General features: G+C 47.6%; 10 protein-coding genes across 10 annotated transcripts; 4 read left to right on the plus strand and 6 right to left on the minus strand.

The window, feature by feature from the left end:
* Positions 1-235: 235 nt before the first annotated feature.
* On the minus strand, positions 236-2,857 carry BDR25DRAFT_122014 (uncharacterized protein). The gene is made up of 10 exons (XM_033683713.1): positions 2,342-2,857; positions 2,186-2,292; positions 2,069-2,129; positions 1,567-1,998; positions 1,398-1,514; positions 1,273-1,347; positions 1,135-1,222; positions 880-1,086; positions 400-824; positions 236-345 (listed from the first exon to the last, which is right to left on the minus strand). Exons 1-10 carry the CDS (start codon positions 2,771-2,773, stop codon positions 271-273), a joined length of 2,019 nt encoding a protein of 672 aa, XP_033551280.1. The 5' UTR covers positions 2,774-2,857; the 3' UTR covers positions 236-270.
* A 924-nt stretch (positions 2,858-3,781) lies between these two features.
* BDR25DRAFT_122021 (uncharacterized protein) lies at positions 3,782-5,431 on the plus strand. The gene is made up of 6 exons (XM_033683714.1): positions 3,782-4,097; positions 4,153-4,225; positions 4,274-4,458; positions 4,510-4,790; positions 4,845-5,120; positions 5,171-5,431. The coding sequence occupies exons 1-6, from the start codon at positions 3,938-3,940 to the stop codon at positions 5,393-5,395; spliced, it is 1,200 nt and encodes a 399-aa protein (XP_033551281.1). The 5' UTR covers positions 3,782-3,937; the 3' UTR covers positions 5,396-5,431.
* Positions 5,314-6,124, minus strand: BDR25DRAFT_122047 (uncharacterized protein). The gene is made up of 2 exons (XM_033683715.1): positions 5,522-6,124; positions 5,314-5,420 (listed from the first exon to the last, which is right to left on the minus strand). Exons 1-2 carry the CDS (start codon positions 5,936-5,938, stop codon positions 5,412-5,414), a joined length of 426 nt encoding a protein of 141 aa, XP_033551282.1. The 5' UTR covers positions 5,939-6,124; the 3' UTR covers positions 5,314-5,411.
* Positions 6,125-6,310: 186 nt separating this feature from the next.
* Positions 6,311-9,448, plus strand: BDR25DRAFT_311755 (kinase-like protein; the record flags this gene model as incomplete). The annotated part of the gene is made up of 2 exons (XM_033691253.1): positions 6,311-6,976; positions 7,037-9,448. The coding sequence occupies 2 exons, from the start codon at positions 6,311-6,313 to the stop codon at positions 9,446-9,448; spliced, it is 3,078 nt and encodes a 1,025-aa protein (XP_033551283.1).
* Positions 9,449-10,831: 1,383 nt separating this feature from the next.
* BDR25DRAFT_340904 (uncharacterized protein) lies at positions 10,832-14,717 on the minus strand (the record flags this gene model as incomplete). Its single annotated transcript, XM_033693551.1, has 3 exons — positions 13,475-14,717; positions 11,226-13,427; positions 10,832-10,933 (listed from the first exon to the last, which is right to left on the minus strand). The coding sequence occupies exons 1-3, from the start codon at positions 14,621-14,623 to the stop codon at positions 10,832-10,834; spliced, it is 3,453 nt and encodes a 1,150-aa protein (XP_033551284.1). The 5' UTR covers positions 14,624-14,717.
* A 208-nt stretch (positions 14,718-14,925) lies between these two features.
* Positions 14,926-17,117, plus strand: BDR25DRAFT_351996 (uncharacterized protein; the record flags this gene model as incomplete). Its single annotated transcript, XM_033694948.1, has 5 exons — positions 14,926-15,077; positions 15,113-15,140; positions 15,175-16,851; positions 16,984-17,013; positions 17,085-17,117. The coding sequence occupies 5 exons, from the start codon at positions 14,926-14,928 to the stop codon at positions 17,115-17,117; spliced, it is 1,920 nt and encodes a 639-aa protein (XP_033551285.1).
* Positions 17,118-20,188: 3,071 nt separating this feature from the next.
* Positions 20,189-21,434, minus strand: BDR25DRAFT_281393 (NAD(P)-binding protein). Its single transcript, XM_033687885.1, has 3 exons — positions 20,969-21,434; positions 20,827-20,917; positions 20,189-20,775 (listed from the first exon to the last, which is right to left on the minus strand). The coding sequence occupies exons 1-3, from the start codon at positions 21,392-21,394 to the stop codon at positions 20,246-20,248; spliced, it is 1,047 nt and encodes a 348-aa protein (XP_033551286.1). The 5' UTR covers positions 21,395-21,434; the 3' UTR covers positions 20,189-20,245.
* On the minus strand, positions 21,422-22,010 carry BDR25DRAFT_351998 (uncharacterized protein; the record flags this gene model as incomplete). The annotated part of the gene is made up of 3 exons (XM_033694949.1): positions 21,422-21,590; positions 21,643-21,798; positions 21,844-22,010. 3 exons carry the CDS (start codon positions 22,008-22,010, stop codon positions 21,422-21,424), a joined length of 492 nt encoding a protein of 163 aa, XP_033551287.1.
* Positions 22,011-22,041: 31 nt separating this feature from the next.
* On the plus strand, positions 22,042-23,366 carry BDR25DRAFT_340907 (S-adenosyl-L-methionine-dependent methyltransferase; the record flags this gene model as incomplete). Its single annotated transcript, XM_033693552.1, has 2 exons — positions 22,042-22,281; positions 22,350-23,366. The coding sequence occupies 2 exons, from the start codon at positions 22,042-22,044 to the stop codon at positions 23,364-23,366; spliced, it is 1,257 nt and encodes a 418-aa protein (XP_033551288.1).
* A 126-nt stretch (positions 23,367-23,492) lies between these two features.
* Positions 23,493-24,801, minus strand: BDR25DRAFT_352000 (uncharacterized protein; the record flags this gene model as incomplete). Its single annotated transcript, XM_033694950.1, has 4 exons — positions 23,493-23,576; positions 23,641-24,550; positions 24,580-24,674; positions 24,733-24,801. 4 exons carry the CDS (start codon positions 24,799-24,801, stop codon positions 23,493-23,495), a joined length of 1,158 nt encoding a protein of 385 aa, XP_033551289.1.
* Positions 24,802-24,829: the final 28 nt, after the last annotated feature.

Here is a 24,829-nt window from a genome sequence, read left to right on the forward strand (position 1 = left end):
CCCTCTCGTTTCATTCCGACCTTTTATTAACGGACAGAACGTCATTGTCAAGTATAAAACTCTAAGCCGCACAACAGATTTCGACCCTGATAATTCGAAGGAGGAGCGGCGCGGTTGGATCCGAACGAGGCGACATGGATGAGCTCAGCTGAACAACATCTACGAGAACACCCCTGTGATCTCCTTATATGACAAAGTTCTCTTCTGTTCTTCTGAACGTTTTGCGTCTTACATTTATCGACAAAGCAACTCGGTCCTCAGTGGAGGGTTCTATAACAGCCACTTCACTAGCCGCTCTTTTACATTTACCAGTCCCTTTTCTAATTTTTCGACCCTACCAGAGGTCTAAGTTTGTCAGCCAATCTAGTCAATAAATCTGCGGCGGTGGAATATACATACCCTGCATTCAACTCTCCTTCCAGACCCATCGATCTTTGCAGCAAGTGCCTCAGCAACCGAGTCTTTCACGTTCTTCGGAACATTAATTGTGTCCTTGTCATATACAATGATCTCGAAGCCAATGATTTGACCAATAGTTTGAATTTTACCCTTGTAGGTAACCTCAATCTGTACGATGCGGATGACGCTCCAATACAGAAAACTACCCAGGAGGATAAGGAAAAAGGTCGCCGGCCACCAGTATCGTGGAATCTTGCCTGGGAGAATCGGTTTCGCGCTGAAGATCAGTACTAGGAGGGTTCCTAATGCGAAGATAATGGGGACGGTGTATACGGTCCACTTCCTTTGGAAGATTGTGAAGCGGTATTCGTTAAATTGTTCCTCCATTCGGGATTTTAGGAACCAAAGTCCTATGGCCACCAGCACTGCAGAGGGTTAGATTCTCATCATTGCAACAAGGTAGAAGATTTAGAGACATACTACTCCAGAATATGTGACCGTAGGTGAAGAGTCCAATGGTGAATGAATATCCATCCGCGCTGACGGGGCAAATAGCAATGAAGACTACGGAAGATATCCAATGCAAGACCAAGCCCCCAAATGGTGTCTCGTTACCTTTTTGAGGGAGGTCCTTCTGGAAAAATCTCCAGAAGGGCAGAATTCGTTGTAATGCGATAGTTTGCTTTACTGCTGGAATGTAAGTTGGGCTGGTAAATGAGAATAGACTTGGCCTACCTTTTGATGCGGTGTATGTAATTGCTACCACGTTTCCGAAAGCCGAGATGGCTAGGCAGATCTTCATGCCGAATGAACTACCAAAAACCTAGAGCAAGTTACTTGGAGGTGACTAAGTGCAAATTTGAGGTCTCAAACCTTTGGCGCGAAGTACAGCGCCGCCCCTAGATCTGACTGACCACCCGTTATGGTTTTGTAGTCAAGAACCTTGTACTTGGAACAGTTAGTCATATTCGCACAGGGGTCACTTCCAGGAAACGTACATAGGCCAACGACACCAAAATATACAGGATCCAAACCACGCCCACTGCTAGGAATGCGCCGATCTTGAGTCTTCGTGTTGGTGTTCGGCCTTCCAATGCACGAATCTCTCCTGCAACCTACACCAAGTTAATTGAATACCCAATATGAGATGCTATGGTGGGCTCTTACGTAGTTGGCATTTTCCCAACCTTGGTATGTGTAAAAAACCGAAATCATAGCACTCATCGCATCTAGTGAGCTTCCTCTCGCGGGAGCGGTCTTATCGTGCAATTGTGACCCATGCTTATGGCTATAAGCCATCCCTGCCACAAATACAACAAAAAGCAAAATGACTTTGTACCAAGCCAAGGCCTTGTTCAGGAAAAGTCCAGCTTTGCTCGAGGAGTAGTGTATAAGGCAAACGAGGCTGACACAGAGGATAGCGATGAGTCGAACGAGTCGTGCATCGAGTTCTGCGCTCTTCTCAACATTTGGGTTGGCGGCTAGGAGGACATGCTTGGCAAATTGAACAGCGTTTCCGTAGGAGTTTCCGAGTACGAGGAAGTAGCCGGAGAAGAGGATAGTGAAGAGTAACTCGGGCGTTCGGTAGATCTCATCAAGCTAAAACCCAACACTTAGTTATTCCGATCATCAAAGAGAGTTAAGTGCATTACTCTCTCAAGAGACATACATATATAAGTTCGCCTCCATTGAAAGGTAGCGCATTTCCAAACTCGAGGTAGACTAGTAAGCTATTGGCCGTGAGCACGGATCATTTCTCAAATTTATTACCCCATTCTGAACCTACAATAGAGAGGACCAGAGACCACCGACGGCCCACAGCCCAACGCTGATTCCTTTGGATCTAGTGAACGCTAGCACCGTTCCCGGTGTTGTGAATATTCCAGTGCCGACCTATCTAGATTAGGAGTGTCCTTACGATCTAGACAACTAAACCACTTGCCATTTTATTTAAAATAAGTGCTGCAACATCTATCACTGTGAGATTGCTTCTCGGGACGATAGCATTCCTTTCGTCCCAGTCATCGGAGTTAGTTGGGGTGGGGCCAGAGCCGCCAGTAGCTGGGTCCGAATCAATCCGTGAATTCGGTGGACTGGCTATTGGCAAATCGTTGGGCTCGCTGGGGGGAGTGTTGCCAGTTTCAGTATTTACCGCAGTTGTTTGTGAAGAGGAATCATGATGTTCGACTTGAATGCTCGGTGGTGCAGGTGAACCGTATCCCTTCCATGAACTCTCTCCTACAATGCTTTGCGGGGATTTGGATCGAATAGAACTAGAACCAAAGCCGTTTCGTAGGGATCGAAAAGAAATTCGCGATAGTTCGTGCGGTTGATCTTGTGGAGGATACTGGACAGGTCGAAAGCTATGCGACATCTTTCCTAATCAGGAAATCCGGCGTGGCATTCGACTCTTGTTAAAGTTGCATTTTGAAAAAGACTCAAGACGGACGCAGAAAGAGGGGGTAAAGAATATGTCTCATGCACTGCATGACTAGTACCACGATGGAGAGTGTGACGCCGCCGTGGGGGAATACGAAGGGGCTGGCGGCTACGCCAACAAAAGTCAAGGAGGATGGCGCTCCGCCGCCACCAAATTCAACCTTACCTTAACTTCAGCCTCAGCCTTCCTCACCGAATTCCCAATCCGAACTCGGTCACCTTTGCAGAAGTCCCCCGGCGGCGACAAGGTTGAGATGGAGGACAGCTTATCGCCTCAGCCTTGTCGCACGATGAACTGTTATTCATGGCTGCCTAGCGATGTGACCACTTCTTGTTCCCAGCCTGATCGCCTCTTCCGCCTTTTTCAGCCTCGATAGTCATCATTATATAACGGACTGGTGATTTCCAAGGACACGTAGAGATCCAGAATCCGCCCAGGCTCAATTGTGCCAAAGCTTGCGAGAATGTCCGGATCAACGATCGCCATATACGATGTTCAGGTGATAAGCAAAAGGTGATAGAATTGATAATGCCAATCATCAGAACTGACAACTCAAAAAGGTACATTCGAGATGCTATTCTAGAAGAATATGTCAGCGCCCGAGTCAATGAATTTGGAGTCGAGTGGAAGTATTCTGTTTGTAGTGCCACCACCAACAGGAAGGTATGCGCTCACATTCCAAGATCGAAAGAGACAATAGGATCACATTCACTGCTCTGCGATGCCTGACGGAGGTATGTTTCGTGACTGACATATTGAAACTCTTCATCCAACCAACTAACCTTGAGCAGGCGGAAATTAATCACCTGCATGAAAAAAGCGGCAGAGGGCCGCTCTTCATTGACTGAGATTTCATTGGCCCATGCTGGCGAAGTCCGCCAGCCAATGAGGCGCAGCGAACCACTTGATCTCCGGTCCGGTGCCAGCGATGATTGTGGCTGCCTCAGACCGGTCTCGAGTGGGGGAAGTCAGGCTTGGTCTGGTTTTGGAGGGATTATATTCTTCAATGAACTCTCCAGAAGTACGAGCACATACGAGCCGCGAATTTAATCAAAATAACTTCTTATCATCTACTTCCTGATTTCTCTGTGGCGGATTATGGCGCAGCTACCCTATCCACAATCCCTGGGTGTGAAGAATTGTGATCCTTATGTCTTTGATACGAGCCATTTTGAGGGTCTGTTGGGCGAGAATGCGAAGCGCATCTTCGTGCCCGACAACCAACTTCAGATTAAACTAGTCGAAGTTGGTCAAAAAGGTAAAAGCGTCATGGTATCGACTCATCCATTGGCTGACGCGGCAGTTCCCAATAGACTGGATTTTCACTACCCCAGCCGAGCTCCATGACTACCTGCATTCAGCAACATTCAAAGGAACAAGAATATTGTAAACCGCTCCCAAATGCTCCACCGTTTATTATACTGACATAAACAGTTTAATACCACAACGTTATTCGTGGGATTACCTAACCATATCCGAAAATGGGCTTCGACAACTTCTTGATTTTTTTGGAGTCTTTCCGGCGTTCATCGACGTTCTCTGTGCCTTTGGGAAGTCAACATCTGAGACTAGCGACTCTCTTGGTGGGTGTTATGGACACCAGCAAGGAAATGTTTCAGGTACTCTATCACTGCATGAAATCCAGAATTTCTCTTAACCTGCTCACATAGAACTTTGCTACCTGGCTAAGAATGTTGAGAAGCATGGCCGGGAGGGCTCGGACGAACCGTGGTCGATCCGGCAGCTCGGTCTCTACCATCGACATGAGCCTGAGAATGACACGTTCATCATTCTCAATCCGATGATATCCTTCCAGCAGCGACTAAAAGACGCTCAAGCCAAAACTGGTGCGGCTCCAACTTGGCGAGATATCCATATGCTCGCTATATCACATGCTACTTGGCAGTGGAGATGGTACTTGTCATTCTGGGAAACGAAACTTAGCCAACTGGTAGGCTCACCCCTCGGAACCACACACGACCTCTAAGAGTTAATTTCTGCAAAGGTATCCAAGGCTCATGTCTCTCGAGTTGAAGGTCGAAAGATGACGGAGAAGCTCCCAGTCGTGACAATCGAGTACAGCGACTTTCAAGACGTGCAACTAATCCACGACCGAATGAACATGGCTAAGTATATCCTTGGGTCTAACATCAGCATTTGCGAAAAGCTCCAAACCCAGATATCTGATGTTCCTCACGTGAGCATGTTGTCGGGTGAACTCCATCTCCAAAAAATACGCGTGGAAAACCTGCTCGAAAGAACACGGAGCGGCTCCGGCCTCGTAAGCGAAACGCTTCATTACACACAGAACCGCGCTAATATAGTGCACAGATGCAAGACATCATCTCCTTTCGAGGTCTTGATGCACTCAAAATAAGTAGCGAAAACTCGAATGAGATGGCCCGCCTCGCGGATATTGACAGCAAGAACATGGTGAAGCTGACAGCTAAATCTCAACGAGATGCCGGGATGTTGAAGAAAATATCTATCCTGACCACAATATATCTTCCAGCGTCGCTTGTGTCCGTGAGTATATTTAGGCAGATGCTATTTTAGATGCTATTTCAGCGCGCTAACAGATCTACAGCAATTTCTTAGCATGGGTTATATCCGAGTAAACACTGCGCGTCACCCCGCGTCACTTAATTTCGCGGCGGAAATGTGGATTTTTGTAGTGCTCACATTTATTCTTCTCGCCATCACCCTTGGTGTGTGGATGTATATGGACACCTCTAGAAGTTGGAGTTGGTCGCGCCGAAGACGAACCCATACAGAACCACCTACTAACGAGAAGGTGTAATGGGGATCCCTCATGGAGCGAATGAGAGGGGTCCTGGAAAAGCATTCATTATCTCGACGTTCGCGAAGGGTTATTGGACAAAGGCCCCAGCAACAGAGCCCCAGAGGCTGTGGGGTGGCTGAGAGGGTGGCTTGATCGGCATCCGAAAAGGGACACCAGCGCTTATCTATTGGAGACAAAGGCTCGGTATTTTGACAGATGGAACTGAACATGCGTACTACAGAGATAAGGAAACTTGCCTTGCCTCCGGTCCTTCTACCCCTCTTTTGGATGGCTCGCCACCGTGACGAGCCTTGCATGCTTCACAAATGCGAGCATTGCCTCGCTCTATGTGAAATCCTGTCGCTCTCTAGGCAACCAAGGTTGCCTCATTGCCTCTTCAGCTGACACAAAAGCGTGGGACGAGCTAATCTGCCCCTATTATGCGTTCGCGGCCTCTTGGGTCTTTATCTCACTTTAGGTCGCTGACGCATTGGCTTTGAGCATCGCGCTCCCACTCCACTAAATCTACGACAGGCGTACTCTTCGTTTTTACTCGTCAAACCACACTTTATTCTTACGTTTCGCCCAGTTGACCATCACCGAATGTCCTATGGGGCTGTTAGAGCCGCCTCTAGCTCCCCGTTGCTTCCTTCCGGATCCAGACATTTTGTTTCGTCAGTGATGACACCATGGCCAGCCTCCCGGCCTGCACGATTGCTCGAAACAATATAATCGATCGCCGATATGAAGAGTACCGGAAAGACGTTCTTTGCAAGAGCTTCTTTCCCCTAGATAAACTTCGAAGTTACCTCAAGGCGGACAAAGTACGGGACATTCTCCGCTGCAACTGCGATCAGTGCAAGGCTCATCGCAAGTTCTTCAACGACACGGACCCGCTGAACTACCTTTACCGTATAACTGGAGTGGAAGATGGAACAAAAGAAACGAAAGACCGAACGAAGACGGCGTACAGTCTATTTTCACTCTTGATATATGTCCAGCATCCTCTTCTTATTGTCGGGTTTATGGAGAAGGAGCGTAGTGATTTCTTGCTTGAATTCTCCGCCAGCTCATTTACGAAAGAAAGTCTGAAAGACTACACTGGAAGATATCATGCAAATGACAGTGGCGGATTTGCAAGGTTTGCATCAGAGTTTATCAAAGCCATGCCTGAGTTTTGCGTGCCTCACATGGAAAGCGGAGAATTTACCCACTACGAGGCCAATGTAATCCTCCCTTTCATCGAGGAAAAAGAGATCGGGAAGAAAATAGATGCAAGCGGTCAGTGGACGTCAGAAGGAGCCAACGGAAAAGTCTTCAAGTTCAAGATCTATACTGAATACCAGAATTTTCCGGTACGCATTTTAGATCCTATACTCTATCATTGCCGTGTTGCGCCTACTGACTCGATACAGCATGCAGCCAAAGTCGAATGGTTTGCCAGGAAGAAGATTGAGACACCAGAATTTAAAGCCTACCTCGAGAAAGCAAACCTCCGCTTTGCCCATGACTTCAAAAACAAGCATATTGTCAAGCTTATCAAAGCCTATTGGCACGGTGACAGCCTAAACCTCATAATGCCCTTGGCAGTCACCAACCTGGATCACCTACTACGAGACTCAGTATTAGACTATGGGAAGAAAAGAGGGGGTCCACTAGAATCATGTAATGCATGGGAACAGCTTCTTGGTGTTTCTATGGCTCTTCGTCAAATTAGCGGTCTCGATAACGAGAAGGCTGCTGCAGCCCCTGACAGCATCCCCGAGCGTTTGTGCATTCACTTCGACCTAAAACCGGATAATATTCTCATTGATTGCGAAAAGACCTGGGTTATTACTGACTTCGGTCAGGCGGCCATTGCGTACAGTAATGGGCGGACACCACGCGTAGCAAATCATTTTGGTACCGACGCTTACGCCCCCCCGGAGATCGAGAATGTCAACATGGCTTATGGCCGGAAGTATGACATCTGGTCTCTAGGATGCATCATACTTGAGGTCACTGCTTTTGTTGTCTTAGGATATGCAGGCCTCAAAGGATCCAGAGATCCGGAAACCCGGTTCGAAGGGTTGGACGAAGTTCGGGGCGCGAAACCTGCTTGGCAGAAGCGAAAAGACGAGCGATTCTTCTATCGCGAAACTCCACTCGGTGATTACGTCGTAAAGAAGGAAGTTCGCGCATTTATGGAGAATCTCGAAAACACCGTCGCAACTAGAGATCACAGCGGAGAGAAATCTAAAGCTTTCATTCGAAGGATACTCCATCTAATTGAGCGGATGCTGAAGCCCAAGGTTGAAGAAAGAATTGACATTGCTGAAGTCGTTCGTATGCTGTCTGATGCGATCAAGCAAGCTTCGCCAGGAACGGCTGTTCAGAATGAAGCACAAATGGTACCAGCGGCTGGGGAGTCGATCCTAGGAGGCCCTCAGCTGAGCAGCCTTAGTCTGTGGCATAAGATCGAAGGTACGAAAGAGTGGGAAAAGGCCTGCTTGGAGGCCTTCGAGAACGAAGCCGGATTCATGCGCCTACAGTGTTGGGCAAACGGTCGTTTGCCCAACGACATAAATTTCCGTCGCGCCGACGTCAAAATACTTCCGCTTTATGCGTTTTGGCCTCAAGATCACTTGGACACATCTGGGACATGGATTAAGTTCTTCATGCTTAGCCATGGCCCCACTTCAGAGCTGGCCAACGCAAAGTTTTCCTTCTCTGAAAATTCTCCACTTGAAGCTGCTCGTATTGTTCAGTCCAAGCTTACCTCCCAAAGTATCGAAGCAAGCTTCGCGTTGAGCTCGGTAAGACTCAAGCAATTTGTACCAGTTGCAGGCAAGGTTTTAAACGAGACACTTCGATACTTCAAGTCAGCTAAAGCTGAACAAAAGGCAGAAGACTATATTGAGACCAAAGACCTTGGATCCGCAACCATACAACTGTGGATTGAACAGGTAGACGAAGCGGCAGCGAACCGTCGGCGCAAGCAATCCAGCTCATCCGAAGGAACGTATTCCAACCGAGCGGTCCGTGTTGAGCATCACTATCAGAGCGGATATCGAGAGCTTCCTCCTCGACGTGCTGTCATTTACTTCCACGACTGTCGATTTATCTGCACCATCAAGATGGATGTCAACTGGATCCTGGAAGAGAATGAGGATGATCCTTTCGTCCTATACTTTCAGCCAAATAAACCACGCCGAGACCCCCATTTCGTGGCTTCCTGGATTCGTCCCACACCAGAAGAGCAGGCTGATCACCATCCCGCCGGCCTTCCTCTAAGCCCTTTAGTACTCCAGTACTTCGAAGATCTCGACCGATTTGAAGCGGATCGATTTGAACTCAGATTCGCAACCTGGGAGGCACGAGACGAATTCCGAATAAAGTATCTTGCGATCAAGAGGGAATGGGATCTAGAGAGGAAAGAGTTGGAGAAGACACAGGGTTACACTCCAGTCAATCGCAGGCCCGACCGTAACCCACACCCTGATCTTGTCAGCTCTGGTACCATTCCGAAACCAAAGCAGAAGGCACGATTCTCGTTCGGACAAACTGCTCTTAAAGCTATAATGGAGCCACCACCCGTGGCAGAACCAAAGCGAGCTTCGTTACCAAAGGTGGACAAAGGTAAAGGCAGGGCTATCGATAATCCTGAGGACCCCGAGATCTACGAGCCCGCTCTGCAAAGGCAGGAATACTTAACCGTTCCAAATAGCCCTGCATCTCCGACAAGAACTCAACCGCACCTACAGGTTACCCGACATAGGCCAGGGGAGCATCCTAGGGAGGGCCAGCATATTACGAGGTCAGGAAGAGGACCTAAGAAGATGCCATAGAAGACCTTAAACACATGAACGGGACTCCTGATTCGGCGGATTTTAAATATCCTAACTACCCCCCCTGCAAAGAGAAGGAGTGAAGGCACTAGACTCTTTTGTTGCCGAGTAGAGCACGCTACGCTCGAAGGGTACAGTGCTTATATCCTAAGATTCCTCCCAACCAAAGGTCGCTCCGCACCTCCGAGTCGGCTGCTTAGAGTGGATTTGAATAACATGGGATGAGCCAGGCTTTCCACTCTCCGCACATGACCTCCTCCCCATGTACACTCTGGGAACCAGCGTCTACATAGCTAGTAGAGTCTTCCGATACCTACCGAATCTCCGACTAGAATCGGGCTAGGATGATTCATAAAACCCATAATAGCGAGGTCGCGCATTCCTGCAACTTTTAGCGTGTAACTTTATTGCCTCCACATTTTAAAAGTGGGGTCCTTCGGAACTTTCTTCTATTTTCGTGCATTTTGGAATGGCTTGCAGGTTAATTTACGCATTTTAAGGAGCGAAGTTAGGGTCAAAAACTTCTCAGTATCTCATCTGGCGACGTACGGAGAGTGCTTGCCAACTATAATTTCGTCAGCCTAAAATAGGGGATTGAACAATTGTTCCCCTGATTGTTTCTTTTAGTGACTATTCTGTCCTCATCTTAAACTAGAGGTTGTATTAATGTCGTGTTTACTGTTGCGAAAGCTCCCTTCTCCCTTCTCTCGGCTATCGTGATTAAACAGTTCATGCGAACTCCAGCCTCTTGCACAATGTAATTCCTCCCTAATATCCCTGCCTACGTTACGAGAATCCCGCCATGCTGAGGGAAATTATAGGTACTTTAGCTTTAAGCAATCAAGTCTGTAGACACCTTAATATTTACTATATTTCTGGATAGGCTGATTAATACCCTTAAACATTAAACCCTTCATTTACTTGGGACATTATGTTTGTATTGTTACCTTTGCGCCACTCTGTGTATCGGAATCGCAATCCACATAGGAACTCCGAACAACAGAAATCTGAAGCCCATAGCTGATCTAACTGGTGGAAGTTTGATACCCTGAGCGAATTGATTAAGGTGTTTCCCACCACCTGCTAGGGTAGATGATGCAATTAGGACTGCGGGTGATACGTTTATTCGACCTTTTTTTTAGAGAAGTAATAGATAGTGAGACGACTAGGGAACAGATATCTGACGGCGCAGAAAGTGAATACCAGATGGAATTATTAAAGGAATGAATTTTTATATGCTTAGGAGTTTGAAGGGGGTTGTTATCTAAGTTAGGAAAAGAACATACTTTACCGTGTAGAGTAAAATGCTGTAAAAAATTTAAGTGGGATAGCCAAAACCTAAGCAGCTATGCTTATATTAGGATGCTCATACTCGAGGACCCTCTACTTCTCCTCCTCCAGCATTTCCCTCTCCATCTGCGCTGCTTCGTCTAACTGGCTCTGGTCTCCGAGAGTTTTGGCAAAGATATCAAAGAGGGAGGATATCTTCTGAGTTGCAGTCCAATTGAGAAGTAGTAGGTTAAAACATTGTAGATTATTATAAGATGAAGGAATGAAGATGTGATAAGATTGTCGATTGTGTTGAGAGGAATGCTCAGTGAGAGCTGTATAAGTACATGGAGCAAAGAGAGGCTTATATAGATAGAGTGCTAGTAGAACCATCCAGGAAAAAAGATAATAGCCGAAGCGTCGTAAAATGTTAGGGTTTGCCCCTCGCTTGTCAGGCGTGTTATACCTACTATATTATATAGCCGTAACTCTGGAAGAGCCTTTTTACCTCCTCTAAAATATTCTGATCCCCTCGGTTCTGGTGACTTTCTGTGGCCTGGACATGAGCAATTTGATCTTGAAGAAGGGCTAGCGCAGTTTTGCCGTCTCTATCTGATAAGCGTGGGTTGGCTTTCACGGCTAATAGGCTAGAAACCAAGTCATAGTTCATGGTCCTAACTGCCCACCACAAAGCTGTCTTTCCATCAGTACTTCCAGCATAATCTATCTGCTCCTGCGAATTGTAATGAAGCAGAATTTCTCGTGCCATTCCAATTATACTCGGATTTAGCCTCTGGTGACGCTGGAAGCATGCGAGTAACTGCAATGCGCTGCGATCTGAATGCCCATCCACGATAAAGTCAAACTGTGCGCCGAACTCTTCTATCAGTTTAAATAATTTCTTCAGGTAACCTGCTGACTCAATACTGGGGGCTAGTATGATATACCCTAGCACGTTCATTCCTGGTTCCGGAAATTTGAAGTTGGTACCGATGTGACAGAAGGAATTAATCATCCGATGGCGCATATGGAGTGGTGTATTTTCAAGTACGAACCGGGCCAGATCAAGTCCTTCATTTTTTACTGCCGCAAAAAATGGAGTCTGGAATCCATTTGGTGGGATCTCGAACGTAAGCCCCTCTTGTAATAGCATCCTTGGGATAGCAATAGCTGTATGGTGATTGCAGTAGCTGCCTAAGATGTTGATCCCGTCAGTCCCTCGTGCTTCGCAGTCGGCACCTTTAGAAATCACCAGCCGGACTATGTCCTCTCGATTGGTTTGTACCGCGAAATGCAGTGGCTGTTGTTGCTGTGGTCCCGGCTCTTTGATCATTCCCGGACGAAGATCAATGATGCTTTCAACGATATCAATACATCGAAGTTGTATTGCTAAAGAAACGGCCGGCACAGTTACAGTAGGATTTCCAGAGGTTGGGAGCAACAGAGTGCTTCCGTGCTCCAGCAAAGCCTGAATAGTTTCTTTGGTGGCTTCGCGGTAGTTCGTAGTGTGCCTTACCATTCGTCCGAAGTTCGCCCCGCCGGAGTAGTAGTACCCAATATCGAGGACAGGGCTAACTAGCGGCCACAGCTTGTTCTTGTGGTCTTCGATAATGCTGAGAGTATCTTGAGTCTTCTCGATTCGTTCCAGCATCGTTTTCACCACTTTGCTGTTGTGGTATGTACATGCAACCCATAATGGCGTACCAGTCTCATGTCCTTTTCCAGGATGAAGGGGATTAGCACCATGATCGAGAAGGACTGTGACAGCCTCGTGCGCATTCCATGCTGCTGCGCGATGTAGAGGGGTCCCAGCAGAGATAAGTTGTTGGTGGTGTGCATCCCACGCTTGAAAGCTCGTCTCCGGATTTGGGTCGGCGCCTTGATCAAACAAGGCCGTAGCTAGGGCCCTCAGCTCGTTCCCCTGAAACAGATGCAGCCAGTGGAGTGGTGTATCTCCCATTTTGTCTGCTTCTAAACCACTTGCTCCAGCTTCGAGAAGAGTGATTGCGGCTAAATAATTGCCGTACATGAAAGCAACGAGTAGTGCAGTTTGGCCGAGGTTATTTTTGGCGTCAATGGACGCATTCCCAGAGATTAGTTTCAGTGCAGAGTTCACTATCTTCACGCTACCAGAACGAGCGGCTTGGTGAAGCAGATTCTCTCCGACCCCATCCCAGATAGTATTGGAGTTTTTCCCTCCTTCATTTTCCAAAGGGCCGTCTTCAACATCAATCGAAAGCAGGGGCATCTCTTGAGGGTGGTAATGGTTAGCATTTGGCGGAATGTCAAAACTTAACTGGAATGGCATACCAAGAGCTAAACGAAGATTCCTCAGAACTCTTTGCCCTTCATCCGGGCATTCTGCCAAGAGATCACCCACGGAAATGGTAAACCCCTCTTCAGCAGTACGAATGAGTACTCTGAGTATTTCATGCTTATATTGCTCATACTGTCCGACTGCTTTGGTGATGCGGTAAACTGAAGATTTGGCCTGGTTGTTACCTAGGAACGCAGCCAGCAACAGCCATTTGAGACTATCCGTTGGAGTTTTCCCGCCAAAATAATCGAGATATGATTTTGCGACTACCATAGCAGCCTCTGATCGCCGAACCACGCTGTACTTGCCTTCCAGCGACGCGACCTTCTCAAGACTGTTCAATATCTGTTTTTGTATTCCAAAGCCAAGATGTCTCATCTCTCGAAGGCTGAACTAGTGCAGTCGTTAGTACATATATCTAATGCCTCGTGCCTACTCACTCTGTTTTCCCCAATTTCAGAGCCGGTCTTGGTTTGGATACCTTTCTCCTCAGCACCCTCAATTTGAGAAGAACCCCTCAAGCACTCAAGGCATTTGCTGAGGTCTCTTACTTTGGGGTCTGCACTGAGTGTGTATTTAAATGCGCCTTTGTAGACCAACTTCTCAGCTGAGAGTGATCGGACAGCAAGCGAATGCAGCTCGTCCTCTTGCTTTCGAAGTTGGATAATTTTTCTCGCTTCCGGAGAGTAGAGGGAGAATTCGCAAACATCGAGAGCCAGAAATGGGGTTATTCCTCCCCCGAAGACGAACCATACTAGAAGCCCAAAGGAATAGATATCACATTTATACAAATCATCCGGTCTTAGGTTCGGCGCAGAGATCTCGGGGGCGGTCCATGGAAAGGTGCCACCCGGAATATACGAAGAATTATCCCCGTCAATAACTGCGAACCCAAAGTCGGCTAGCTTAGGGGTGATGGTTAGTTTATCCTGGCATGAATCTGAACGGAATATTAGAACATTTTCGGGCTTGATATCGCCATGTATAATGCCGCATTGGTGGAGGCATTTGAGTGCGTCTCCAATCGCAAAGCACCAGCCTACTTCTTCTTCAACGTCGGAAGAGTGGTATCCAAGGTCGTAAAAACTCGACAACGTCCCGAATTCCGCGTACTCCATTAGCAGCTGCGGCCAATAGCGGCCAGAATCATCTGCATGAGGATTCCAAATAACGTCGCGGAGCTTCGCAATATTCTTGTTTGCCCGGATGCGTTGATCAGTGAGAACTCTCAGTTCCAAGCTAAGTGAGTAAAGTTGGCGCAAAACGCTAGCATCATCTCCATGAACTGCGAAAGATAGCCTTGGCTGCTTGATGGCCCAGACCTCGCCATTTTTTGTGGGCCTAGTCCTGTACACAACGAATGTAAAACCTTCTCCGACCAAAAAAGTCCCCTTCAATCCAGAGACTTTTGTGTGTGGCTCCGAATACGATCGAATTCCGCCAGCGAGCCAGGTGATTGTCAAGTAGTCTGGCGGTTCAAAAAGCGGTTCAAATTCGGTGGCCGGTTGCGCTCTGCTTGACTCCTCTTTAGCTCTGGCTATGGAAACTGCTGGGGTCAAATAGCGATCGCTGGAAGGAGGGCGCGGCATATCTGGTTGATAATATTCCCAGGAAGGGTAGCTCAGGTTCCTTCATGGACTGTTCTAGCTTCTTGGGATCAGCGTAGTTAGCGTTGAACAGCTCCTCCCACAAACATAGCGTATGAAGGGTGGGCCGCTGAGTTGTCTTCTGAGTTGAAGCGAAGGGGACTGCGGGGTAATCCAATCAGTGGTGATTGGTGATAAACTTAGCGACATACATATGACCTGATACACAAAACTTCCAGTGCTGACTTATGACTGATCCGGCGACATGCATATCCACTCCTCGCCACGCACTAAATCCCTCAGTTATGATTAGAGCCGAAGTCGACCGGACTTGTGTCATATTTTTTTCAGTGGTGATACAGCGACACGGACATCACCCGATGATCAGCAGAATTCCTGGAGTTCATGAACCTGCTGGCTCTGTAAGTATGCTCATACCTTCAAAGTCGTGCGCCTCGTCCTCATTCATTCTTGACAGGAGGCATTAACAAGAGCCAAACGGATCCTTTCCAAGAGAGCAGTAGATCGATAAAGGAAGCTCTCTGATGGCCGAGATACCGGGCCTTGTGCTCGGTGCAGTTTCCCTCACAGCTCAAACGTTCAGCGGATGCGTGACTAGCCTTCACATTGTGTCCCAAGCACGCCATTCAAATGAAACTTTACTCAAATTCAGAACAAGTCTAGAGATAGAGCTGGCAAGGCTGATCCTCTGGGGTCAAAATTCGGGACTCAGCAGGGGTGCTTTGCATGAAAGCCTTGTCCCAATCGAACCACTTCTTCTTGATATCCTCACTAAGATATTCTCGGGCATCGAAAATACGGAGAAGCTGAAGTCAACTTATGGAATTACGTTCGCCGAAGACTCTGAACTTGGGACTTCCCACACCGACTCCACGCTCCTACCCACGGCTGTCAAAGACACGATTCTGGCGGTTCCAAACCTATTAGAAGCAATAGACAGACAAAAGAGAATAACACAGAATCTAAAGACAAAAATGCACCTGCACCGCAAAATCAAGTGGGCAGTCTGGGACGAGAACAAAGCCTCCAATTTTGTCGATTGCATCAAAAGATACGTTGATGGGCTCAATCAACTGCTCACAGAAAGTCAGAAACAGAGTCTTGACGCCGAAAATACTGCTATGAGGATTGCGATTCTCGGGGCTAATTGGAGTAAACCGTTGCAAATGTTGCAGACACTTGAGATGGCAACAGTAGGGCGTTACGAGAGTTTGGCTCTTCCTGCACGCTTGGCCCGATTGCGACTTGAAATGGAGATGGAAGCTGTTGCACCGCTTTCTGTTCAGCCCACGGCTCTTCCTGCACATCCTCTAGCGATTAATTTCGATTCGATATCTACTATTGACGATGGAAGGTCCTATGCAAAACTCCACGAGAAACAGATTCTCATCGAGTGGCGGACCCTACGGACCTCCGAGGCGTGTGGAGAAGAAGGACTTCGGCGAACCAGGCAAGCAGCCAAGCTGGCAGGAATCTTCAAAGAACTTACGGGGCAACCGAAGAATTACCTTACACTTGACTGTGTCGGTTATATTGACCAAAAAGACCATATACCAGCAAGGCTTGGAATTGCGTTTACGGTCCCAAGCCTTCCACAGATTCCACACGATCATTCCTCCTCATCTTTGACTTTACATGACTACCTCACGGAGAGAGATTTTGAATACTTCCAACCCGATCTAGGCTCTCGGTTTCGTCTTGCCTATGAACTTGCGTTGGGATTTCTGCAATTTCACCAGTTAGGGTGGATGCACAAGAATATCCGCAGCCACAACGTCATTTTTCTTCCCGAGACACCTACCGCTTCGATACAGTCTCCGCGTATTGTCGGATTTGGATACTCTCGCCCAGCGGAAGGTGGAATTTCAGACCGTCCAGTACTAAACGAGGAGATCAACATCTACTGCCATCCAGACTATCAGAACGATTCTGCTGTTAGCTTCAGGCTTCAGTATGACCTTTTTGCGATCGGACTCTTACTCTTCGAAATTGGGAAGTGGAGGCCGCTCAGTAACTATTTTCGCCGGCTGAAGGCGAGGGATAGGTGTGTAAAACCTTCAAACTTCGTGGCGCGATTACTTGAATCGGAAGCGGAAGATCTTGAATTCCGATTAGGAAAGAAATTCACATCAGCGATTCTATTCTGCCTGCAGACTACCAAAAGTGAATTAGGGGACATGGACCTAAAAATTGAATATTTCAAGAATGTGGTAAAGCAGTTACTTTCTTGTAACGTCTAGTATAGGATATTAAGATAACTCCTTAGCTAGTTACTATGAAGGGAGTAAAACGAGCGTACCTTCTATAGTTATATTAATGGTTTTTAAAACCTCTACGTATAGATCGATACGTTGCCTAAATGGAATCATATTGTAAGGAGAGTTAATAACTCAAGTTATCTACGCTCTAGTTACGGCCTAAGCACCCCCTCGTATCCTTCCAGCGCTCACTAAAACATCTTCTCAGCCTCGCCTAACTAATTCAAGTCTACGTAGATAATGTCAATATAAGCAGTAAAATTCCCACGAGCAAAAGGTCAAGATAGTCAAGATGGTGAATCGAATCAAGTGCCAGTGTGTGGACTAACCGAAGCGCTTCCTTCCTTCCGTCCAGCGCTCGCTGGTATATCTTCTCCAACTCGCTCCGCTTGCCCTGGCCCGAGTAGAAATTGCGCAAGTTGACCGCTATAAGTGTCGATGTGGGTCCTGCCCAACTTCCTTTTGTAGCCCTCTAGCGGTCGCTGGTACATCTTCTCCGCCTCACTCGGCTTGCCTTGGTCCCCGTAAAGTTGCTCAAGTTATTGACCAGTATCCTGGAGCCCCCTCAACACGTTAAACCAGTAGTAATGCCCTATGTCGCCAAACCGTGATTTACCCCGGGATAATGGCTCCGCAAGCAGACTCTAGCCACTGCCGATGAGACCCCTCGTGGACAGCGTACGCGGCGGAACGCCGTCCCAAACGACACCAGACACTTGACCTTTTCTTCGAGCGAGCCAGGCGACCACATGACTTGTACCTCATTCCACATCTCATAAATGCTCTCCCAATAGGGTCGAAGAAGGACGAGGTGGCTGACGTTGCTATACTCCCCAAATCTTGGTGGTGCGGAGCAGTCTTTTGCGGCTACGTGGCGAGCGGTAACTGGTGAGCCGTGGATATCGCGGCTATCGAAAGCGAGCGGGCGTTGATTATGCTTGGGCATGGCTGAAGGGATGGGTAGAGTAATTTAGCAAGGTGACCAGTTGGAAGGAGCAAGAAAGGGGCGTGCATAACCTCACGAGGCTGAGAAGCTGCGAAAGAGAGAGGCCCATCTGCAGCTTGACGAGGCTGAAAATGTAGGCTCAACTATGATTGCCAAGTCCTTGTGCTCCTCTTGGTCAAAAGGGAAGATCTAGCCGAGGGCCAGTTACAGTTTCCCAGTCACATTCAGAAGCAAGAAGGGTGGCAGTGCTCCCAAAGCTCTCCACTATTTACTACCGTTGGCAGGGAGGACAGCCGGCTCGCACTGACCAGAGGGTTGTGTATGCGTTTTCAGGCAGTTGAGTTGGTTGACTGCAGGCATAGCTGAGGTCGGGCCGCTTGCTGAGTCTTCGCACAGCCACTAATGGTAAATTTCGTCGTGATGATTTATGATATGCTGCGGGGTTGTTTTTGGTTTTCACTAGCCAGAATAGATGATCGCTTCGATTAGCGGTACTAACCTGGCAATGGACTAAGGGTCCGCGGAGCTATATTTTTTATATAGTATTGTGGGACGCTAGGCCGAAGGTTAATAGGGCAGCCCATCAAAGACTTCTCGGGCTTACAACGCTCTGACTACCTCTAATACCTATAAAAGGGTGTCGTTTAGGCCTTAGAGCCGCAACATAATGCTGGGGTGTAGTCATCAGCAAATATATGCTGTGATGCGCAAGTTAAGGAAAAGTATAGCACAGAAATTAAACAGAACTATAGCAAACATTAACCATGTGCAGATAGTCTGAGTTGCTTGTCGCATGTGTCTCACGTGATCCATACCCATGCACTGCGCTATTCACTCATTAGGACTAGCTCCTTTCTCGTACAGTATATAGTCACCTCAGAGCTCTCTCTCGCTCCTTAGACCTTACTCAGCTCGTGGAAGATTGCTTGAAGTTCAAAGTGTCCAATATTTTTCCTAGCACCTTGGGTTACTCACTACCGAGAGAAACAGATGTAAGGCCCTGTAGCCCATTTAAGCCTTCATTGGCGCTTACGTCACCTTCTTAGCCTTGATAAGACGAATAGTCCGGCCCGGCACTGATTCGTCTCATCTACAAACCTATTGAATACACCTCGTTGACCCAATCTATCACTCTACGTTGCTACCTAGGCTCTCCCATCTCAAGTCCTTACAGACGGCTGGCGCTTTTATCTTTATCTTAAACTGGTAGCTTTATTCATGTCGTCTTCATGGTTACGAAAGTTCCCTTCTCCCTCCTCTCAGCTATGATGATTTAACAATCCATATACACTTCAGTCTCTTGCGCAATGTAATTCATCCTTAGAAATTCAGCTAACACACCCTTCTATTCCCTAAACAGAGATTCAGCGATTTCACGACGCGTTGTGCTTTTGCAATGTGGAATTTTCCGTATAGAACCACTACGCTATTCTCTTTCTCTCTTTATAAGCTCCTGTTGTTAGAGCGGACTGCTTATCTCCCTAGAAATTTCAATCTGCTTGCGTATCACCGATCCACACGCCCTGCACTCACATTCTACCCTCCGGCCTTGCCGAAAGACTCCTCGCATGATAAATCTAAATGCAAATCATCTGCCCAGCTTGAACTACGTACCGCTATCAACGGAAACCCCGTCCCAAGCATTTCGGACTAAAAGCTCTTCATTGACTCTTGTCAGGCAATCCTATCAAACCATTAAGAAGTTGATCTAGACAGGTTCTTCCCAGCGTGTCACGCGGGTCTGATATGTTAATACCACAGCTAATGCTAACAACAATAACTGCAGCAATGCCATTTGCACGGATATAGAAAACGATATTAATATCGACCGCTCCCACCCAGTAAAATTAAATTTTAAGAGACCTGTAATAAGAGTTATCTGCACCAAGCGCTACAGCATAAAACTTAACGATCCAGTCCGGCAGAGTCGATGCACTGTCATTAGTGGTGCAAAAGTGGTGCGGAGCTTGAAGCCTTTTTGCAGATGTTCCATGGGCTGGTAGTCGTACATAGTTCCGTGAAGTTGAGTGATATTTTCTTGGACGGGGAGGGTGGGTTTGTATTGAGGAATCTAAATTCAGCGCAAGGGGCAGGTGAAGTGAGAGGACACAAGGATGGGACGCTGGGTGGACGAGAGAGAGTAGGCGACGGTAGAGATGGAGAATGACTGGTATGGGTCTGGGATGGATAAGAGGTGGTTAAGCGGGAAGGGTGTGGGGATTGATGAGGTGGTGGAGAAGGAGATGGAAGAGACTGGAGTTCCACACCAATAAAAAAGTTTCAGGAAACGCTGGTCTGATGGATCGAAGATATTGTAATATATATTTACTCCGGGTAATTAATCGGGTGTGTAACTGTTCATCGCGTGGAGTAAGATTTCTATCGAGTAATTCGATTCTTTCAAATCTTTACCACAATCTTCCCAACATGCTTCCCAGACCACAAATAATCAAACGCATCTTTCGCCTCATCAAACCAAAAGGTCCGGTCAATAATCTTATCAAGTCTAACACTCTTCTCCTCCAAAAATCGATTAACTTCCTCAAGATCCGCTTTCGAACCCACCCGAATACCCTGGATACTCGCCCCCTTCACCATTAGCCCTAAAATTGCATTTGGATCCCAGTCCGCTTTCTTATCTTCCAGAAACCCCACTAGCGAAATTGTTCCGTGGTTCTGTCGTAGGGATTCTAGATCCGCGGGAAAAGAAGCGGGGCCGGTGTTGTTGATGACTATATCGACACCTTTTCCGTCAGTGAGGCGTTTGACTTCTTCGGCTTGGTTGGGGTGGGTGTGGTAGTTGAAGGCTTTGATGGCGGGGCTGAGGTTCTTGATGGATTCGAGCTTGGAGTCGGAAGAGGAAGTTATGATGGGGGTTATGCCGGCTGCAATACAGATTAGAAGCGCAAACATGCTTACGCCTCCGGTGCCTACGGCTATTTTAGTACGCATATATGATAAACGATGAAATTCCGAAGCACCTTGCAAAAGAGCACTAGTGTCTTCATCAACCAGGTTCGGACGTTTGAGAGAATTCCATGCCGTCACGCCGCAGCACGGAATCGTCGAAGCCTATTGCGATCAGCCTTTCTCTAAATCAACAGCTGATCAGATTCGACAAACTTCTTCCCAAGTCAGGTGTTTTGGCAAATGTACCAAGACCTTCTGGTCAAAGACGGCATACTCTGCTAAAACCCCCACATCACCCCCTAACGTCTGCGAAATACCATCTCTCTCCTTGCCCGTCAGATCAGATAGATTGAAGCACGGTGAAACACGATCTCCGATATTGAAATCTTTGACATTAGACCCAATGGCTACGACCTCCGCGGCGCAATCAGATGCAGCGATTCCGTGTTCTTGGACCGGAACCGGATACTTTCCGTTCAGCATTCCTACATCTCGAAAGTTCAGAGATACGGCATGAATTTTGATAATAACTTCATCAGGGGCTAGCTCTTTTGGGAGATGCTCGATTGTAGGCTCAATCGTGCGGGGGAGGTCGCCTCTTGTACGGCGGTATGCTTTGTATGTCTTTGGGAGAGACATATTAGGGTTTTATTTCGCTCCGGGAGGTCAATAAAGGTTATTTCTTCTGCTCAGATGAAACCAAGCATCGATTTTGAACCTCATGCTTGGGTGAGAATAATGGATGTGCTGACCAATCAGCGATTTGTCAGCACCGGCAATTGAAGGACCCCAGGTACGTGCTCCTGATGCAGGACGTATCTTCATCGCACCATGTCTTCATTGCACCATGAAAAGGGGGGAATCAATTGGCACTTAGCGGAATATACGGTGTTTCAATTTTCGAGGTTGCTTTCGAGGACGGAGCGGACAGTTCTCTCGGAACCCGAAGACCAGGCTCCTGATAGCGGGGTTGCGGAGCATGTGACACCTGACCTGGTGTTGAATCAACGGAGCCACACAATTTGATCCCTCCGCTCGACCGCCTAGCTTTTGGCGCGAAGAGAGACAACTAACATTCCTAATCTCACCCAAGCGTAAGATGGAAGAAGTCGAAAGCGAAGAGCGAAGTGGGGTGTTGAGGTTGGTGGATGACAGGAAACGCGGGGCAAAATGATTGCCTCACTTCGTATTGAGCAGATATAATTATCGATATAAAGTCCCCGAAAAGGTCAACCCACCAACGGGCCTGATTCATCTAAATTTTAACAGCAAAGTGATTTGACAAGATGGCATTGTCAAGTAGAATCGTCCAACTATCGACCCAAATCCAAGATAACACTGCGGAAGTAGACGCCTACCTTCTCGCAAACAACATCGTGTCTCCCTCGCTCGATGCATCTTGTCCTCCCGTTCTAGATCTTCCTCCGGAAGTATCAGCAAAAAGAGACGCTGCATTAGAAGCGATGGATGAGCTACAACAACTTCTGCGTGGCCCGGTCGGAACTATATACACACAAGTTACGGATGTGAGCATCAATTCCACAGACCATATGCACATTCTCTGTAAGGCGGCACAGACCTGAGGTGAAATCAGCATACAAGTCTCGTAAGCCTACATGCAGCATGCCGTTTCAACATGCCCTCAACATTCCCTCCCGGTTCAACCTCCACAATCCCCGAGATTGCAAAGGCATCCAACATGCACCCCTCCGACGCCGAACGCGTGATCCGCCACGGTATCGCACATCACCTCTTCAAAGAACCCGAAAGAGGCGTGATTGCGCATTCAGCAACGTCGAAAGCACTTGCCGTTGTCCCCTGGCTGCGCGAGTGGACGCTTTCCGGTCTAAACACCATGTGGCCCGGCGCATCCCGGCTCGTCGACATGATGGAAAGGTGGCCGGCATCCCAGGAGCCGAACGAGACAGCGTTTAGTCTTGCACATAACACAGATTCAGCTTTTTTTGAGGAACTTGCGAAAGATGGGAGAAAGGCGAAGATCTTTGCCGACGGGATGACTTTCTTTTTAAACATGCCGCAAATGAGTATCGTGCACGCGGTTGAAGGATATGACTGGAGCCAACACTCTTTCGGCACCATCGTCGACGTCGGCGGCAGCCACGGCAGCATAGCCCTCTCACTGGCGAACATATTTCCTGCGATGAAAGTCATTGTCCAGGACCGACCAGAAGTCATCGCGGATGCACCAAAAGATGCGAAACCAGGACAAGTGGAATTCCAGGTCCATGATTTCTTCTCCGAACAGCCTGTTAAGGATGCAGATGTGTATTTTTATCGCTGGATTTTCCACGATTGGAGTGACAAGTATTGCGTCAAGATCTTGCGGAATCTAATTCCAGCGTTGAAGAAGAGTGCGAGGGTTGTGCTTATGGACAGTGTAGTGCCGGAGCCTGGGGTGCTGACACCGTATCAGGAAAGGCCGGTGAAGTTGTTTGATATGGTGATGAAGGTATTATTTAATGCGAAGGAGAGGAATGAGACGGATTGGAGGGAGTTAGTGCAAGAGGCGGATGAGAGATTTAGGGTTGTAGATGTGAGAAGACCGGTGGGGAGTCAGCTGGGGATAGTGGTTGTAGAATGGGAGGGATAGTAAAAGGATTCGGCTGACTGTTTTGGACTACGGTTTCTATATGAAATGTGATTTGAAGCATCGGATAGAATTAACTTTTACGGAATCTTTCCATTGTGCTTGCCACCCGGTGTTCCTTTTCGTCGATTATGACGAGAAATGTGTGTCGAATTCATTCGCTAACAAGTAATGCGTGCTACTCAAAGAGCTATCCAAGATGTCGATGAACTTCTATCCCATATATTAGCCCCCAAACCGACGGCTCTTGCCAACCCTCTAATATATATAGACTCACCTCTCTAATCGCCCCCAAAACTTGATCGATCGGATGCTCACTAGAATCCTTAACGGTCCACTCCCGGCTACGATTGGTATACGACCTCAAAGTCACCCGAAAACCGTGCTCTTTAAGCCGGCAAATTATAGGAAAGACGATATGCAGTATTCCCACGAACTCTTTCACCTTCATGAGCCCGTCCATGATGTATACTGTTATCCTGAGACTGATTTGTCTAGTCTTGACCATGAGCAATTGCTCTAAAATCAATCGTATCGCCTTGTCCGGTGTTATTGTAGCATTTTGAGTGACATCGCAGTGGCAAAGAGCTCTGCTATTGCAAGGGCAGCCATAGTCTCCATCCAATACGATATCTAGATACCGAACCAGGCCCGCAGGAACAAGACCATACCCGAAGCGGTCCAATGTCAGGAATTTGTGAAGGAGGGGAAGGTCATGGTAGTCGAAATAGAAGGTATTTGTCTGGTAGTATGCTTCTGCGATCTCCCTCGCGACCGCTAGACCCATATATTCTGAATTTAAGTAATACTCCAGAACAGAGATATCCCAGAATGAGTCCTTGCTGGTCCGAGTATCTGCTCGACCGCAATACGAGCGATTTCGAAATGATGGTTTACCATCACATACAATGATCACGTGGTCGGTGTTATTCCCTGAGTTCGTGAGATATGAATACACCAGGTCGCGAATCTCGCGAGGTAGAGTGACGTAGAAGGCGGCGGCGAGCTTTAGACAAATCGCCTTCGCGTAGGGTTCGATATCTGCTCTTAACTCGCTGCCAGCCATAAGTATTAATTGCGAATCGTAAATGCGGACTGACCGTTCCCAAATGTGTTCTTCCCGAGGGACTTGGAGTAAACCTTCTAGCTCTAATGTCGACTTCTGTTCTTCTAGTTCATCACCGTCGCTTTCGAGGTTTGCGATCTGTCGATCAACCTCCAACTTTCGTCTTTCAAATTCCCGTTGAAGATTTCTCTTCCTAGCTCAAGACTCAGCAAAGCCCTAATCACCAGATCATCGTGTTCGTCTACCTAATCATCACACCCATACCCCTTCGAGCAGTTCTGCGTGAATGTTGTTAGCATTCACCAAATTGCGGACGGGAGTTACCAACGCGCATACTCGCTGTCGACAGCTTTCAATGTAGGTATCTTCCATGTATTTCTTTACAAGTAAATGTTACACG

The sequence above is a fragment of the Lindgomyces ingoldianus genome (assembly GCF_010093535.1).
Source record: "Lindgomyces ingoldianus strain ATCC 200398 unplaced genomic scaffold BDR25scaffold_7, whole genome shotgun sequence".
NCBI lineage: Eukaryota > Fungi > Ascomycota > Dothideomycetes > Pleosporales > Lindgomycetaceae > Lindgomyces > Lindgomyces ingoldianus.